The 18,429-nt window shown below is 37.7% G+C and overlaps 2 protein-coding genes across 4 annotated transcripts; one reads left to right on the top strand and one right to left on the bottom strand.

Annotated features, from left to right (window-relative positions):
• Positions 1-716: 716 nt before the first annotated feature.
• Positions 717-4,998, bottom strand: nudt15 (nudix (nucleoside diphosphate linked moiety X)-type motif 15). Of its 3 annotated transcripts, XM_055212168.2 has the most exons (5): positions 3,978-4,092; positions 3,330-3,414; positions 2,356-2,532; positions 1,985-2,181; positions 717-1,469 (listed from the first exon to the last, which is right to left on the bottom strand). In XM_055212168.2, the coding sequence occupies exons 3-5, from the start codon at positions 2,520-2,522 to the stop codon at positions 1,366-1,368; spliced, it is 468 nt and encodes a 155-aa protein (XP_055068143.2). In that variant the 5' UTR covers positions 2,523-2,532; positions 3,330-3,414; positions 3,978-4,092; the 3' UTR covers positions 717-1,365. The 3 variants fall into 3 exon arrangements, with proteins under 3 accessions (XP_055068143.2, XP_055068142.2, XP_055068141.2); XM_055212167.2 differs by lacking the exons at positions 3,330-3,414; positions 3,978-4,092 and adding an exon at positions 4,912-4,998; XM_055212166.2 differs by lacking the exon at positions 3,330-3,414 and having other exon boundaries at positions 3,978-4,133.
• A 561-nt stretch (positions 4,999-5,559) lies between these two features.
• Positions 5,560-17,877, top strand: sucla2 (succinate-CoA ligase ADP-forming subunit beta). Its single transcript, XM_073870738.1, has 11 exons — positions 5,560-5,718; positions 6,569-6,764; positions 10,005-10,104; positions 10,189-10,351; positions 10,530-10,658; positions 10,740-10,878; positions 10,959-11,123; positions 11,355-11,494; positions 12,563-12,683; positions 13,050-13,138; positions 17,126-17,877. Exons 1-11 carry the CDS (start codon positions 5,635-5,637, stop codon positions 17,198-17,200), a joined length of 1,401 nt encoding a protein of 466 aa, XP_073726839.1. The 5' UTR covers positions 5,560-5,634; the 3' UTR covers positions 17,201-17,877.
• The last annotated feature ends 552 nt before the right edge of the window (positions 17,878-18,429 follow it).

Here is an 18,429-nt window from a genome sequence, read left to right as displayed (position 1 = left end):
TGTATTTGTTAACAATGCATTAGCTAAATGAACTAACAATAATCAATACTTCTACAGCATTTATTAATAGTTCATGTTAATTGTGGCATTTAATAAGTTTTGTACATGTTAACATTAATGCACCATGAATTGACATAAATAACTTCTAACATTATAAAGATTAATACATGTTGAAAAACTATATTTTCATGTTAGTTAATGCATTTACTAATGTTTACTAATACAACCCTATTGCAAAGTGTCACCAATATGTTTATAGGCTAGTTTAAAATGTATATGCTTTCAAAGCTATTAAATAAATAATTAAGCAACAAATTTCGATAACAGCATTACACCTAGATCTGCTTCTGTTGCATCAGTTTTTTTAATTCACTGTTTTTGCAGTGTTGATTATTGCATCCAATCGCAGATGTAACTGTTGAGCGCATGAGTTTTTCTTTAATGTGTAAAATAGCAATAAAATAATTCATAAACACCTCTCTTTTTGTCTGTGTAGTCTATAAGAATATGGCGTATAACAACTTTTGATGTTTAATTGATGTTAATAATTATAATTACAGTATGAAGGGTAGCTGTGCACACTGTGCCCCCTTAAAAAAAACTTGGTGCATGGCGCCCCGGTTTATACTAATCTAAGAAATCAGTCCCCCTAGTGAATTTCTGCCATTTCCAGCCCTGAATCTAATCTAACCCTAAAAAATTCCAGTGTACCGTGGTTATTTGAAAGAAAACTTCATCAAATACAATAACTCAAAAACAAAAAGCCAAACATGTCACATATCTTTGGAACGCTGAAATTCTTGTGATTTGAATAATGTAAACTGTTTTAAGATACAATCAACACAGAAGGTACAATTTGTGTCCTTTAAGGCATTTTTTAGCCTTTTTCTGGAATGCTAAGGGGCTAATATAATATATAATATTCTTGTGAACTACAAAAAAATCTTAAAGGAATTATAAAAAAAATATGTTCAAGACTGTTTGACAAATTATGTGTAAAAGTCTTCAAATCCACAGTCGGTTTACCAGTGTGCAAAAACTAAATGATAAACTGTTATGCATAACTATAATATAACTTTACTACAGTATGCATGTGGATGGTAAACCATTAACATTGAGGAGCTGTAATTACAATATCCATTCATCTATATGCCGAGTAACTGCAATAACGGTAAACAATCAATCTGAATATAAATGTATCTTTGTACACAGAGTCAGCACACATTGTTGATATACCCTCAGATTCCCTTCAAAATAAGCTTGAAATGCAGTTTCTCTCTATGCCTGAAGGGGGGCATGGTTCACCTGACCTTGAATTAGGTGTTAAAACAGGTGTTAAAACTGTCCTGATTACAAAAAATCCCTTTAACTTGTCCCGAATGGCTGAAATCCCTGCTGTCTCAGATTTGCCAATGGTAAGAAAAGCTGCTCTTCAGGTGGAAACTCCTCCCATCGTCTCCATGCCCAACCTATTCCAGTAAAACATAAATAAAGCTAAATCAGAACTACTCATTATATTAATGTCTAGTTGTACATTTTTTAACCTCATAAAAGAAGATTTTTGTAAACGCTGCAGACTCTGTTTTAGTTTGAAAACTTTGGGGTTGCACTGCAGTGTAGACAGACCTAAATGGGGACTTGGGTAAGCGAAGCTCACATGCGCTCTCTGACTGGGTCTTCTGGATCATTGCAAATCCTTCCCTGATTCATTAAGCCCATATCGTATGACCATTACGCTACTAAAAGATGACAATGACCATTTTATTAATTTCATTCAAATGAATATACACACCAAGTACTGTGTATTCCAACAGCATTTTCTCACAATTGTTAATGAAAGTCGTGATGCTGAGTATGAAGGTGGTGTGACAGGCAACAGTCTCGCATACCAGATTTTTTTCACTGTTGTTGAGACCTGTAGGCGGACCACGTGGGGCTGAAACTAGACAGGCGATAATACACTCAACACAAAGATATAGACTACCTTCATTTTTCTCTGGCTCCAAATTGACTGGTTCAGCTGATAAAGACCTGTCCAGTTCTCCCTGCATGAAGATTGTGATATAATGGTAGTTTTCTTCCAGTCTGATGGAGTTGAGGACATATGCAAAGCAGATGTTTTTCAAATGGACACCAGCTTCCTCCATCACCTCTCTCTGCGCGCAGTCCTCCCAAGTTTCTCTGATTATACAGCAGATTATTTACTTTCATACAATTCATTGTAGAACGTATCAGCACAATAATGTAACATTACTACAAATAAACAGTAAAACAAATGTCTATTTTGATACTGTAAAAAACCTTCCTAGAATAAGAAAAGGTCACAGTAATGCATTAAAGTGACAATAAACTTACCCAAATTCAATGTGACCTCCTGGTAACTGGTATTTACCTTTCCCAACCGTGCATTTCCTTTTTCCCAGCAGGACGCATCCTGGGTTGAAGGAGTCTGTCACAAGAACCCCAAGTCCCACTCCAGGACGTCTGGGGGTGGGTTCACCATTTTGAACCACCTCAGACATTTTATTTACACTGTGATGAAAGAGACTGAGTTATTTAACTGTACTATGTTATGTATGGTTTTGACCTTTTTGACTTCAAGCCCGACCACTGGCCATTTTCAAATAAAATATTATAGGGCTTGGCATAACCAAAAAGAATAAACACTAAGAAATATCAGAATTTTTAGCTGCATTAGCATATTTTAAAGGTGCATTGTGTAACTTTTTGAAGGATCTCTTGACAGAAATACAATATAATATACATAACTATATTGTCAGTAATGTATAAAGATCTTACATAATGAACTGTTTTGTTTTTATTACCTTAGAATGAGCAGTTTTTAATCTACGCACACCCGTGGGTCCCCTACATGAAATTCGCAGTCGTGTTTCTACAGTAGCTCTAAATGGACAAACTGTTCTACAGAGCGCGTTTCGTCCCTACGTTTTCTCAGACGTCAACATGTTGGTCCTGTGGCGGCTACCATACGCGTTTTGAACTAGATGCCGCTAAAATTTACACACACCACCTTTAATACTTGTTTAGTCATACTTTAAATAATTGATTTTATCTTAAAGGTGCTATGTGTAGTTTTAGCGGCATCTAGCAGTAAGATTATGAATTGCAACCAATGGCCCTCTCCCTTTCGAAACGCATAGAGAAGCTTCGATAGCCGCCACAGGACAAATATTTCGTAACCTGAGATAACGTAGTGATGAAGCGCGCTGTGTAAAATAGTTTGTAAAATCTTTATACACCACTGAAATAGGTATGCGTATTATATTCCATTTCTGTCAAGAGATCCTCTTAAAATTCACACACTGCACCTTTAACATTCTCAAATATCCTCGAGGACTGGAGTTGAAGAACACTGATATAGGATGTTGTGCCTTTTCATCCATATGACTTGAACTGTTTCATTGAAAAAACCATAGATTACAAGTAGTGTTCCTTTTCAATAGACTTAATGAACAATTGCCATTTTTTTCTGCAATTCAATTGCTTTTAATTTACAAACATCTTTTTTAATTCCCTTTGGAGCCCACTGCAATTCCACCATAAACCACTAGAGGTTCTCAAAGACCTCCAAGTGTGGAACCTGCAGTGGTGCAGTCGGTGGTTTTGCTCCAAAGAGAGGTCAAAAACACCCAAAATGTGCAATGCGGGGTGGGGGGGCACCATGAGTTAGAATGACATTGTTAATTACCTTGCTGAAAAACAGCTAAAACCAGTCTAAGCTGGTTTGCTGGTCTAAAGTGGGTCCACCTAAGCAGCTGGTCCTCCTATTTTGGCCAAGCTGATGTGTAGCTTGTTTGACCTGGCGGGTCAAGTGGACCACCTAGGACCAGCTTAACCAGTAGTCAAACCTCAGCTAAAACCAGACTGAGAGATCACCTAAAACCAGCCAACCAGACTTGGCTGAATTTAGCTGTTTATACTGCATGGTTTGCTAACCAGACGAGATAAAAACTTACCTATATCTTACTAGGGATGGCTCCCGCGGCGAAACTGACGTTTCGACACTGTGTCGAGATCCCGAAGCGTAGATGTTTCGAAACACTGCTCCGAAATGTGATTCGAAACACCCATGTGACGTGATGAAGTGATTCGAAACATGAAAGTCACGTGACTATGGCTAAACCAAGCGGTGCATTTCACAAGTGTTTCGAAAGGTGGCGTACCTGTCGAATCTGCGTCGAATCAAATACCTCATATGCGTTTTTGCCAAGATCAAATACTATAAATTACTGAAAATAAGTAATTTTTCCTCATTTGTATGTAACAGTTAGGCTACTTACAAAAAATGCATGTCAGCAACAAGTGCCCCTGTGTGAGTTTTTTTCAAAGGCTGGAGAAATTATATGTAAAAAAGAAGCTGGTTGAGTTTATCAACACAGAACAATTTATATAAAGATCTTTATATGTAAACAATGTGGCATATTATTGAAATATTTTATGAATCTCTTATTATTTATTTGGTATATCTCTATTCCATTTTTTTTTTTATTAAATAGACCCGAATAGCCTATAGTTATCGACAATTGTGAGCTTAAAAGCTCATGTAGTTGTCAAACAGATGTTAAAACAACAACAACAACAACCAAAAGTATTTTATTATGATCGTAGCGCATACATTTGGGTTCGATCCTAAGATCTATGCATGAGAGTCCAGAGCATCCACTCTCCCATTCTATCACTTGTGTGTCAGTCAAAAAACATGTGAGATACAATTTGTCAGCGCTCTTCTAAAATCTTGCCAAGGATGCTTTATGTAAAGACATGCAAACGACCGCTAGGTGTCACTGTGGAGGGGGTTTCGGATTGATGTTTCGAAGCCTCGAAACATACGGCACAATTCAACTGTTTAGTGTTTCACGAAGCCTCGCTCTGCCCACCACTATATCTTACCTGGCAGATAAATCTCCTAGCACAAAACACGTCTTTCACGTAGTAATTGGCGATTTTGAAACAGAAACACTGCTTTACGAAGCATCGAAACATTTATGAATTCATTTTGATTCGAATCAGTGGTTGTTTCAAACTGGCCAAGTCACGTGGTTTTAGCAAACGAGGCTTCATTACGTCAAACTGTTAAAATATGATTCACCACTAGGGGCAGTTGATCACAAATGGTGAACAAGTCAGTTTTATTAATGCAAGTCATAAAACATTCATACTTTTATGACTTTTATGACATTCATATTTTTTAGAAAAACCTTTTGCATTTATTTTGTAAAAAGTGTCAAATGTTTGCAATGAAATCTTGCTTTAACAACGTTTTTCAACAGCTCAAACATATTTCAAAACATATTTAGGTGTTTCGAGCGCTTGAAAACAGTGATTCATTTTTCGAAACAATTGGTTCAATTGATTCAAAGCTTCGAAAAGCTTCGTTTCTCTTGTCACTACTTTCACGTCTGTAAATATGCTGTAATACGCATAAATTATCATTATCATTCCTCAGATCGTTGTTTGAAAACGAGAAAGGATTTTAAATAGAAAATCTTGACCCTTTTTGACGGAAACCGCCAGCCGCGATTCTCAAAGCGCAGTTGCGCAGTTGTCGCACGTCATCACGCAGGCGCGTCCACTCATTTGTTTTTCTGCTGCGCTGCTTGTGCCCAGAGCAACATGGCGACCTCCCTGATCTGTGGCCGGTTGTCCGCTGGACTGAGGAAAACCGGCTCTAGGACGGCTTTAAACTCGGCTGCTAAGGTCAGTTTGGTGTCCATACATTAGGTAACCGTCTACGATATTTATTTTTGCCGTGCCCCCGCTGTTTAGTCACTTTTAAAGACTCAAAATCACCGCTTTGCGTTTGACATTAGCGTACAGGCTAACAGCCCGTCATCAATATTAATGGTTAAACTAGCAAGTATATTCATTATTTACTCAGCGGGACCTCTTCTGTAATCCAGCAAGACTTTAAATGAGTCATGTGGGGTTTTAGTGGGTCTGTTTGTTTTTATGATGCCCATAAACACTGTTGTCATCTGGGTACACTAGTTCACTTTGACCTACATGGACAGAGGAACAGCCTAGTTTACTTCTGAATTAACACTTACTGCAGATGTTACCATAACTGGTTGGTTATGATGGACCTGTAAGTTGTTTTGTCTTTATTGCTTGTGTGTGGAAAAAAAGTATATTTGTTTTAAAGTGTACCTGGTGAAATGCTGAAATGTTTAGCAAGATGTTGTGAACCATGTCTGGTATAAATAGTATACTACACAAACTAACCTTAAACTTTGTTTAATCATAAAAAAGTTGAGAGCACATCTTCTGTTTGCCCACTCCCTGTGCTTATAGAAAGGATGTATATTTAATATAAGAAAGGGGGTGAAGTATCACCCCTGTGCCCTTAAATTCCAGTATTAAGTTGAAGTCTATTTTTTCCCTAAATGGTTAAAGTGAAAATCTTTGTAAATCTGAGTCTTCAATCTTTGTTCTTGCTTTCTTTAAGTAAGCAACCTGCAAAATAAACTATTTGCAATGTAAATATCACCTTGGGTTTGCTTACTAGTTAGGTTTAGTTTGTCTATTTGTTTTTACATTGATTTACCAGGTGCTTGGTGGGACATCGGGTCTATTTGGTAACCATGGAAACCAGCCATCTCCATTGTTGTCCGGGCAGCAGCAAAGAAACCTCTCCCTGCATGAATACATGAGCATCGGGCTCCTGAAAGAGGCGGGCATCTCTGTGCCCTCGGGTATGGTGGCCAGCACGCCTGACGAGGCGTACGCTGTTGCCAAGCAGATTGGTAAGACTGTAGTATACAGTGTAAATATGTTTTTTTGTCATAAGACACGTGACTTGTTTAAAGTCCTGCACTTGGTAGGTTTTTTTCTCTGCAGTGTATGAAATTAGCTTATTTTCTCTCCTCAGAAACCACTCGCGTGCTTTTCTATTTATTATAAGCTCATGTGATCGCGTGACGCGCTTTTTTATGCAGCTGAATGATCTCCGCTTCAGGGCAGATAGTGACAAGCTTCCTAATATCTGCTTCAGTCCAAATCAGTTTGCCGATATTTCATATTGTGAATGTTAATCTGCATGTAAACCCCTCGTTTTAAAGAGCTGAACCATAACTTCATGTTGCCATGACTCGCTGCCCTCACTACGGCATTGTTTCTGCATCTTGAGGGCTTGAAGACGGATGACTTTCCGGGTATCTTACGGCAATGTTACTAGGTCCTTTTTTCGGGAGCGATCCCATAACATTTACGGGACGTGTTTGGATCACACAGAAGCCTGTTTGTCAATTTTCTGTGTATTTTCTGGGACCAAAGTGCTGTGTGAATGAGGTTATATAGTCTTAGATGTCCTATGTGTTTCATCTGTGTTATTCTCACACACACTGCACTCTATACATAGATTTTTGGCACCATTGGAGAATGTGAACGCCCAAACCCTTAATCTGACAGTCAGCACAGGCAGCACCTGCACAGACACGTGATGGACAGGCAGGGCTGTAAACAGGAATAAAGGAGGCTCGGGTTTCTCTTGTAAATAGGGACTAGACCGAGGAACATAAATAATGCAGTGTCTGTCACCCATAAGTCCAGATCATGGCCTGATTTGTGTCCTGAAGCCTGTCGAAGGCATCACAGGAGGCGACTTTATTCCATACATATGTACCAAATTGATGATTGTTTACTGTGTAAATCAGTTAATGGAACAGGACTGAATATTGAGGGATGATTGCAAAAAGTTGGAGTATTTAAACATGCAACAAAATTGCAACATGGAAACCTGCAAATATCCAGAGTTTCACAATCTCAAACCAGCCATGCATTGGTTGCAAATGCTTATTCATGCATTGGTTGCTTCCTTATTCCAGTTCTTCAATAAAGTACTGTCATTTCAATACTTTTGCTCTCATTTTACTATAATATGCCTATACAGTGACGGAGAAAGCATACTTAGTGTAGTCACAACGTCACGCATCAGCAAATTTAAAAATGTTTTTGATCTGTTGTGTAGAAACTTAATTAAAAACTGAAACATAATTAATATAAATATCATCAAATAAATGTGAGTATTATAGGCAGACTAAAAAGTAAGAAAATTACAAAAACTGAACTACATTGCTAAAAACTAAATAAATTATAAAAATACAAAACAGAAGCACGGAATCTAGAAGGCAACAACTTTTTTAATGGTTAAATGTTTGCGGCCCTGCTTTTTTATTATTGGAGGCGTTTTAATATGCAGAAAAATATAATTAGGATTATTATAACCCTTAGCAGTCTTGCAAAAATAAAGAAAACTGCTGTTGCTTCGTAAACAGTAATAATCAATACTTTTAAGAACAATGAAACAAATGTTGGGAAAGTGATATCTTTGATTGTTTTTTAAAGCAATAAACCCCAAGAAGCTAAGGGGCGTTGTTAGGCACGACGCGAAGCTGAGTGCCTAAAAACCCCCTTAGCTGTTATAAAATGCACTGGTAACCCAACGCTTCGAGGGGTGTATTGCGTTTATAAAACGATTACTTCATATGCATAACGTTAGCGGGATTTTATCAAATAAAACACAAATAAGTTGTAATTATATTAGTACAAATATTATTCTTCCGCCAAACAAAGTAGTTCCTCAGAATCAAGTGTGACTGTACAGAGTGCAGTTCACAACCAACAGAGATGCAGCAAAGACACAATGAAAATATGATTTAAGACTGTGGTGTTTATTTTATAAATCACCATTCATCTAATTTATACATTAACATTTATATTGTGCAACTGTTGAAGTGATTATCAAATATGCTTGGAAGCATGTTGAACTCTTTCCCCGTCAGCGTTTTTTTTTTCTTTTTGAAAGTTGTCACCCAGTTTTAGTTTAATGCCTTGCAGAAAAATTATCTTCTTTAAATAAACACAAAATATCAAATGAAAGAACAGACCATCCGCTTTCAAACAAAAACAAAGAAAAAACGTTTCATCCTACCTTCATTTGTTCTCATAATTTTTTTTAGCTAAAAGCGGAGATAATTCCATTTTTGTGAAGAACTTTTGTAAGAGATCAGATTCAGAGCCTGATGAAAACCCGCTGTTTTCAGTGTTGAGCGAATGCGTCAGTGTTAAAGTTGGGTAAGATCGCCACCCAGTGGATAATAACGGACGTATGAACTTGAGTTATAGACAACGTTTTCTCTTTATCGACGAGATGACTCAACAGTATTTATTGACATTTATCTGGATATCGCCATTAATTGTGCAATTGTAGACAAATTAAAAATATGATTAAAGTTTTTGGTGTTTATTTTCATAAATCAGTATTCAGCAACAGTGGCGCAGTGATACTTATGTAATGCGGTCTGAACCGTGAGGTTACCGGTGTATTTTATCACGGCTTAGAACGCAGAATGAAGAACCAGAACTGCCCGTTTTATAATATGCTCTTTATGTGTCTTCGCTCACCATACCTCCTTTCGGCATTGATGGCACTTGTTTGTCACTCTCTGCGCTGTCTATGGTCCTGGGTGGCTTTTTGATCTCTCTGCTTTGCATCTGACTCCTTACCTGCTCTTATCTTTGGATTTGTTCCCTGTTCTAACTGGACTACCCCAATTGGAAACTGAAGTGACTGTATCCTCGTCTCTCATCCTTTCTGGAGCCCTGATGTTCAGCTTTATTAATAAAAAAGTCTGATTTATCTTCGCAATTTGAGGATGGTAGTGACAGCGACATTAGAGCTCGTGTGAGTTGCATTTCAAGAAACAAATGTTACATCGCAAACTAAAACATCCAGGAAACTGCGCCTTCGTAGGCTACCTCGGTTTTTACATTTCTTTGTTCTGCTGATACACAGAAAGATATTTTGTAACCAAGCAGACCTGGGGCACCATTGACTTCCAAAAAAAAAATCATACTATGGAAGTCAATGGTGCCCCAGATCTATTCGGTGTCGGAGTCGGACCTTAGCGTTACGCATCCAACTACAGGAACACTATGCCAACTATGGCTTTCTCATCCACTTTTACTTATTTTCTTTTTCTCAGGTTCTAAAGACCTTGTGGTTAAAGCACAAGTGTTGGCGGGAGGTCGAGGCAAAGGCTCATTTGAGGGAGGACTTAAGGGCGGAGTCAAGATTGTTTACTCGTGAGTGTCTCTGATGTATTGTTTTACTTTAGTACTTTCATGATTTCTTTATCTTTATTACTCAATCTTTTCTCTCTCTTTTAGGCCAGAAGAAGCGAGGGAAATTTCCTCTAAGATGATTGGCAAAAAGCTGTTCACTAAACAGACAGGAGAGGCAGGGCGCATCTGTAACCAGGTGTTTATCTGCGAGCGCAGGTACCCTCGCAGAGAGTATTATTTCGCCATCACCATGGAGAGGTCATACCAGGTGAGACGTCACACCGTTATTGCTATTTCTATATGGTATGCAAGATCATAATGTTGCAGTAAGCAGAATGGACAGCAGGGGGCGAGAGACAATCTTTATAAATCTGCTCTAGTCTGCAATCTGAGCACGATTACAAGTTTCACCTGCTCTAATCTCTACGGTCTCATGATATCTGCAGGGCCCCGTGCTGATTGGCAGTTCTCAGGGGGGCGTGAACATTGAAGATGTGGCTGCAGAGAATCCCGATGCCATCGTGAAAGAGCCTATTGATATCGTGGAGGGAATAAAGATGGAACAAGCCATTAAGGTGCAACATGTGATGCAACTAAATGGATACTTATGACGGTCAAATGGCAAAAAAATGTGACTTATGTGCTTTCTCTCTCAGGTGGCGCAAAAGATGGGCTTCCCTGCCGCACTGGTCAATGAAGCTGCAGAAAACATGTTGAAGCTCTATGATGTGTTTATAAAGTACGATGCATCTATGGTGGAGATCAACCCAATGGTGGAGGACTCATCTGGCATTGGTATCCTTAATCTTATCCAGATCTGATCATGCACGCTTTTTGGCTTCTCCAGTGATTTTAAAAGTCTTCTGTATTTGCAGTGATGTGTATGGACGCTAAAATCAACTTCGACTCGAATGCTGCCTATAGACAGAAGAAGGTTTTCGACATGCGGGACTGGTCCCAAGAGGACGTTAGAGACCAGGAGGCAGCCAAAGCGGACCTCAACTACATCGGCCTGGACGGTACTATCGGTTGTTTAGTCAGTCAAGTAAACGCCTTACATTATCACAACATCCCGACAATCAAACCCACTTATCAGCAATTGCAGTGCTCGCAAGTTTACATACCCAAAAGACGTTTGCAGATACTGAATTAAATGATACAATGGATAAAACATATGGCAGTAGTGTTTGTGACATCACGGAAAGTCCAAAGTGGGCGGAGCCAGCCGTCTTCATTTTTGATGATGAACTTTGTCTGTCTGTGCTTAGTCAATGGGGCTGGACTCGCCATGGCAACAATGGACATCATTAAACTGCATGGTGGGATTCCTGCCAACTTCCTGGATGTAGGAGGCGGAGCCACAGCCCAGCAGGTGACAGAGGCCTTTAAACTCATCACCTCTGATAAAAAGGTAAGGTCATGTGATTTACTGTCGTGTGATTTCAGTCTACTTCTACTTACTTATTAACCATAGTTGGGTTTAGAGACCAGAATATCATAGATACTGGGGCTGTATTACCTTTGATATATGGGTGATTCTCACGAAAACTTGGTTTTAAAAATGTCAAGCATGAAAATGTAAAAATTGCTTAAATGTACTTTTTTTCCCACCAGACATTGAAAAACAAAGTCTGGAGTAAATGGGAACATTAATTTAAAAACTTTTACTTATCATTTAACACTTTTTGTAATATAATTTAAAAAAAATAGTCCTAAAAAATCTCATTACCGCAACAGTCAGAAAACATCAACACTGACATATTTGGAGATTCTGCACATGCATTTAAAATCAAAGTATTATGCTTCTATTAATTAAATAAACATTTAATAAGCATCTGTTGCGGTAATGATAATCAAAATGTCGTGTAAGCATTCTGACAAGACAATATTTCAAATTAACTGTAAAAAATGATCTTACCTGGTAGCCATCTTGAAGTAACTGGTCCATGTGCTTGGTCACTCAAAATCAAACTTTATTAAAATTCTGTATGTGTGCTTAAACTGTTCTCAAAAAGTGTTGCGGAGGATGAGAACATCAGGCATGGACACATATTTTCCTAATTTTTCTTCATTATTATTATACATGAATATTTATTTTTTTCTTAATATTTTTGTGTTAATTTGATTAAATGACAACATAACGCATGTTCAAACACAGCCGGACACATTGCGGTAATGAGAATTTCAGCAGTAAATGAGATAAAATTTACAATTATAAATTCTTATGTTGAAATCACACATTGTGCAAGGTAGAACACAGTATTGTGTTAATTCTGATGCTTTTTAATGTTACTATATTACACATTTTAAAGCTAAAATCATTAGTGCCGTGGTGTTTCAATGGTTTCGTGAGAATCACCCATATTTACAAGCAAACATTCATTAACATATTTTTGAGTAATTGGTGGCAAGAATTGGGCACCCCTAATTTGTTTAGAAAATGTAGATTTATATTATTTGCCTAATTTGTTCCCAACAGGTCCAGGCTATTTTGGTTAACATATTTGGGGGTATCATGAGGTGCGATGTCATCGCACAGGGCATCATCATGGCTGTGACTGACTTGGACTTGAAAATCCCCATCGTAGTGCGGTTACAAGGTGAGAGAGAAAGAGACAGATGGACTGAAATGAATAGCAACGTGATTTATGTTGCACTTGAGTTTGATTAATGAAGAGAGTAGGGATGGATTGAAACCCATTTAAAACATTTTCATTCTCGCACCTTATTTAAAAGTGGTGCTGATCTGATAAATTGACTCATTTCTTTTTTTAACTCATGAATAATTATAGGGATTAATATGAAACCATAAACAAAAGCTTGTTGAAGCCATGACATAACCATTATCGCACGTCTTTCTGGACACGTTGAGTCATGATGCTCGTGCCAGAGAAAGTTTTTGCAGATGGATGTTTGTGCAGGAGTCCTGTACGTTCTGTCATTCATCTCGCTCCTCTGATCTCCAGGAACACGAGTGGACGATGCCAAAGCTCTGATTGCCTCCAGTGCTCTGAAGATCCTGGCCTGCGACGATCTGGACGAGGCAGCCAAAATGGTGCGTTGATCTTTTGTCTTTTCACTTACACAGGCAAATAAAGAATGACAAGGAGCTGAAGTACTGAAATGAGGAATCTTCACAACATGGTTCAGGCGTCAGATTGATATAGTCGCACCCAACTTATTTCAAACCTGTTTGGGTGTTTCTTGTGAAACACAACATATTTAGATGTTGGTTCAAGCTGTTTTATTTCATTCGAAGGTTTTTAGCTACAAGCAATTTATTCTCATCATTTATTTATATAGTTTTACATTCTGAGACGATCAGAAATGTGACCTGACACAATTACAGTCATTTAGAGATGTGTCTTAAGTCGCATTGGTATATTTGTAGCAATAACCAACAAAACATTGTATGGGTCAAAATTATTGATTTTGCTTTTATTCCAAAAATCATTAAGGTATTAAAGGAACAGTATGTAAGAAATGTATATCAATTAATCATAAAATGGCCCTGATATGTCACTGAACATTAAGAAATCATTTTCCTTTCAAATACTTATATATCACTGACAACAGTGGTCTGGCCATTTAAAAATTGTCATTTAAAAAGTGGCGTTGCAGCCCTCAACTGATGTTTATGTTGTCATTTTGTGTATTGGCCACCAGTTGTGTGATTGCAGTACCAGTTTTAGCCACAAGTTGTGTGATTGCAATACCAGTTTTGGTCACAATCCTACATACTGTTCCTTTAAGTAAAGATTATGTTCCATGAAGATATTTTGTAAGTTTCTTACCGTAAATATTTCAAAAGTTATTTTTGTGAGTGGATGCAGTTGCTATGGACTTAATTTGTACTTTAAAGGGGATTTTTCTCAATATTTAGATTTTTTTTGCAGTGTCAGAGTGCACATAAACACTGGTTGTATAATATCTTTTTTTTACATTTTCATACTTTTCATTGTTTTTTAACATCATTTTTGGGGGCATTTTTGACCGACAGTACTTAAAGGTGCACTGTGTAATTTTTAGAAGGATCTCTTGACAGAAATGCAAAATAATTTACAAAACTATATTATCAGGGGTGTATAAAGACTTTTCAAATTCTCCATTCTGTGTTTATTAACTTAGAACGAGACCTTTTTATCTACATACACCGAGGGTCCCCTTACATGGTAGTCGCCATTTTGTGCCGCCATTTTTCTACAGAAGCCCTTAATGGACAAATGTTTTTACTAAGTTGTCTCCGACGATGACATGTTTGTCTGGTGGCAGCTACCATAGCTTTTCTATGTGTTTTAAAAGCGAGGGGTGAGCAGTGGCTTAAGCCGTTGGTTGCAATTTGCAGCCTCACCACTAGAATTTACACACTGCACCTTTAAAGGGAAACTCCACTTTTAAAATATGCTCTTTTTCCAGCTCCCCTAGAGTTAAACGTTTGATTTTTACTATTTTAGAATCCGTTCAGCTGATCTCCGGGTCTGGCGCTAGCACTTTTAGCATAGCTTAGCACAATCCAATGAATCTGATTAGTCCATTAGCATCGCGCCTAAAAAAATAACCAAAGAGTTTCGATATTTTTCCTATTTAAAACTTGACTCTTCGATAGTAACATCGTGTACTAAGACCGACGGAAAATTAAAAGTTGCGATTTTCTAGGCAGATATTGCTAGGAACTATATTCTGATTCTGGCGTAATAATCAAAGACTTTGCTGTTGTAACATGGCTGCAGGAGGCGCAATGATATTACGCAGCAGCCGAAAATAGTCCCCCTGGTAATTTTCAATGGCAGAGGGCTATTTTCAGGCAGTGCGTAATATCATATATAAAAAAGTGGAGTGTACCTTTAAGGGGAGGACAGGACAGTACAGGGTAGAGAGAGCGGTCAGGCAGGCAAAGTACTTTAAAGGGATAGGTCAACAAAAATGAAAATTATCCCATGATTTCCTCACCCTCAAGCCATCCTTGATGTATATGATTATCTTTATTCAGACAAACACAGTGAGAGTTATATTAGAAAATGTCCTGGCTGCTCCAAGCTTTATAATGGTAGTAAATAGTGCTCTTGATTTTAAGGCCTTCTGAGGGCAATCGATACAATTTTGTAACAAAAACATCAATATTTAAGACTAAAATAACTAGCTTCAGGTAACGACCAATGCTTTTTTGGCTTTAAATCTTAAGCACCATTTACTACCATTATAAAGGTTGGAACAGGCAGGACATTTTCTAATATCATTTGATTGTGTTTGTCTGAAAAAAGAGAATCATACACATCGAGGATAAGTAAATCATGGGGTAATTTTTGTTTTTTTAGCTGCTAATCGAACTCAGGTCAGTGAAAGCATGTCTGGGTGATTGTCACGAAATCCACATTTAGGTGTCCAGCATCAGATTTTTTTTGAAGACAATTTTTTTGCACATGCAAGATTTATTTTTATGAACTTATTTTAATCATTATTTTTAAAGGATTTAAAAAATATTTCCTATTGAATTATTTACTTTTTTAGATTATCATTATCAAAAAGTATAATTACCGCAACATGATATTACATTAAATATATGCACTCATGTTTGGTTATGAGAACTAAAAAGTTGTCTAGGTACTATGACAAACAAAATTTTAACTTTTATCTGGAGAGAAAAATCTACCCGGTAGCCATCTTGAGTCTCAGTTAATTATGTGCCTTCCAACAATTTTTTTTTGAAAATGTTAGTTCCCCAAGGGCTTAAACAATGATTGAAAATTGTTGCGGAGGATGAGAAAATTGGTCTTGGACCACTGATCTATATAAATGACTGGATTGCTCATGACGTCACATCTGTGAAGCCACCACGCAGCCATTTTGGTATACCCAAACATTCTATTAAATCAATTGACGTTATCAGATTTTAATGATAAAACATCACTTTACTAGTCTTTGTTTTTATATCTGAAGTATCCCGTACATTACAAACGTCCTAAGCATGTACATAGTTATTTACTGACATTGTACGTTTTGCTTTTTAAATGGTTATTATACATTCATCTTTATTACAGTATCAGATCAGCAGACAGACCGCAGCATATTTAGTATTAATGACAAACTTGCTCATTCTGGAATCTGAATAAATAACATGCTTTGTACCGTATGTGCACGCAGTAATTTGCTGGTTTTGTAATTATGTTATCTTTACAAGTTAACTAAACTTATTTAGAGAAATAACGCTGACCGTGTACCTGAATGTCAAAGAAACTTTATTTATACCCGTGTCATTAACAGAATGCAGCAGACACACTCACCTTAACGGTTTTTTATAAATCCATTATCCTGCCCTATTTAAACATAAACATTGCAAATAACACCAGAATTAACTATTATTTTACGTACACATATCCGAAAAATTAACCTTGTGTGACTGATAAGCTGTAAAGCGGGTGAAATTAGATCATGTTTTTGAATGGAAGTCAATGACACCCTCTGCCGGTTGGGTATACCAAGATGGCCGCTCGAACTCTGCGCTGGCTTCACCTCACGCTGTTACGTTAAGTATTCTACGCAATCTAGTCATTTATATAGATCAGTGTCTTGGACACATTTATATTCCTTATTATTGTCTCTATATTTACCAATGATCCCCAAATACCACATGTTTCTTTACTGTAAATGTTTATAGTATAACATACACTGAAGCGTTTTATTTTTTAGATTTTTTTAATTATAAATATTTCCACGTCAAAGAACCCAAATCCAGTCGTGGACACGTTGCGGTAATGAAAATTTTCCCCTTAAAAGTGGAAAAAATAACAAAATTGGTTTTTATGATGTCATTTGAAATCATGTGCAAAATAGCACACGAAGAGATGTTTGTAACTGTATGCTTCTTATTTTGATAGCATTTACTTTTATTATCAAAATATTTTTAATGACACCTCTCAAGTCTAATTTCGCGAGAATCACCCGTCTGCGTCACATGTCGGAACACATACTGTTTATATTTATATTATAATGCTGGTGACCATTTTTTAAAATAATATTTCACATCTTTTCTCTCTCCCTCCAGGTTGTAAGGCTTTCTGAAATTGTGTCGCTGGCCAAAGAGGCCCAGGTCGACGTCAAGTTCCAGCTGCCCATCTAACAGAACAAGCCCACAATCCACAGCACCATTTAAACCATCTTTTATAAACTGAATCAAAGCCCACAACCCGAGCTTGTCTGTCTCTGATCTCCAATAGAGTTCTCCACAACCCCCCTCCCCAGTCCAGCTTCTGTCAGCTCTCGTGTCTTCCTGTGGGTTCCCCATTTAGTTTTACCAGTGCTTACTGAATGTACTAAATTACTGAACTACCACCTCTATGCCATCACTCCCACCCGAGCCTATCCAAGTGTCCGCTATCATTTTGGTCCCACTGATCGGGTCAGTATTGCTGCCTACTGTAAACTGTCGTTTATTTTGTCGATGTTGTTCGTTCGCTTTAGTGGTGGACGTATTTATGCGGGACTGTATTTATACTGTTGAAATGCACGTGGGGATCTGACTTTTGGATATAAAATGTCTTTGACACACATATACACAGAGTATCAAAAGCCCACCTTCTTTATCTGTCTAACCCCCTCCCTTCCTCTGCTTTCTGTAACTTGGGAGCGTGTGTCGCTGCAGGATATGTTCTCTTTGTTCTCCTGAAGAGAAATGCACCATTTCCCTTTTAAACAAACGCACAAGCACTCGCAGGGAATGTGTGTGTTATTGGTGTTCTCTCGGTGTGAAACTGAGCCACCCGCGCAGCAGAGAAACAATAAAAATACTGAAGAGTCTCCGAGGGTGATGTCACTGTCTGTTTTTGAAAAAGGGAACCTCCGTGGTTTCGGCAAAAGCACTTCCCTCGAGTCCCGTATCGTCTGTTTTTGTAACTTGTGTAAAGATCTGGATGTGGCAGCACAGTTTGTATTAAGGTGGTCTGGAGAAAATTACATGATTGTTAACTCCATTACTGGATTACATGTGTTAACCTACAGAGTTTATATCTAACCCTAATAAAACACACCTGCCTAGATCTTGATGACCTTCAGATGTGTTTTCTTGGGATTGGAGAGATAAACTCTGCAGGACAATTCCCATTCCCAGAATTCCCATTCATCACTTTGGCAGATCCCCGGCAGGTGTAGGACTCCCCAATACGTTTTTAGTTTCCAGAAAATGTATTTTGTTAGAATACACTATGCTTTGAATGGCCATTAATGAAGAAAGACCTTGTGATGTATCTGTAAAGCCACATCAGTTTGCTATTTGGCCATATTCATAACATTCACTGTGCTGCTATTGACAGGCAAGTAAGTATGGCTTTACACTAAAAATCTCTTTTAATA

This window comes from Misgurnus anguillicaudatus, chromosome 8 (genome assembly GCF_027580225.2).
Source record: "Misgurnus anguillicaudatus chromosome 8, ASM2758022v2, whole genome shotgun sequence".
Classification (NCBI taxonomy): domain Eukaryota; kingdom Metazoa; phylum Chordata; class Actinopteri; order Cypriniformes; family Cobitidae; genus Misgurnus; species Misgurnus anguillicaudatus.
Note: the sequence above shows the minus strand (reverse complement) of the source record. Positions and strands in the feature narration are given on the sequence as shown.

Coding starts and splice junctions, on each gene's coding strand:
- nudt15 (XM_055212167.2), bottom strand. CDS start 2,522: ATGTCTGAGGTGGTTCAAAATGGTGAACCCACCCCCAGACGTCCTGGA. Junction 2,182..2,355: donor GGAGGTCACATTGAATTTGG/GTAAGTTTATTG, acceptor CTGTATAATCAG/AGAAACTTGGGAGGACTGCG. Junction 1,470..1,984: donor GGAGCCAGAGAAAAATGAAG/GTAGTCTATATC, acceptor TTACTGGAATAG/GTTGGGCATGGAGACGATGG.
- sucla2 (XM_073870738.1), top strand. CDS start 5,635: ATGGCGACCTCCCTGATCTGTGGCCGGTTGTCCGCTGGACTGAGGAAA. Junction 12,684..13,049: donor CATCGTAGTGCGGTTACAAG/GTGAGAGAGAAA, acceptor TCTGATCTCCAG/GAACACGAGTGGACGATGCC. Junction 13,139..17,125: donor TGGACGAGGCAGCCAAAATG/GTGCGTTGATCT, acceptor CTCTCCCTCCAG/GTTGTAAGGCTTTCTGAAAT.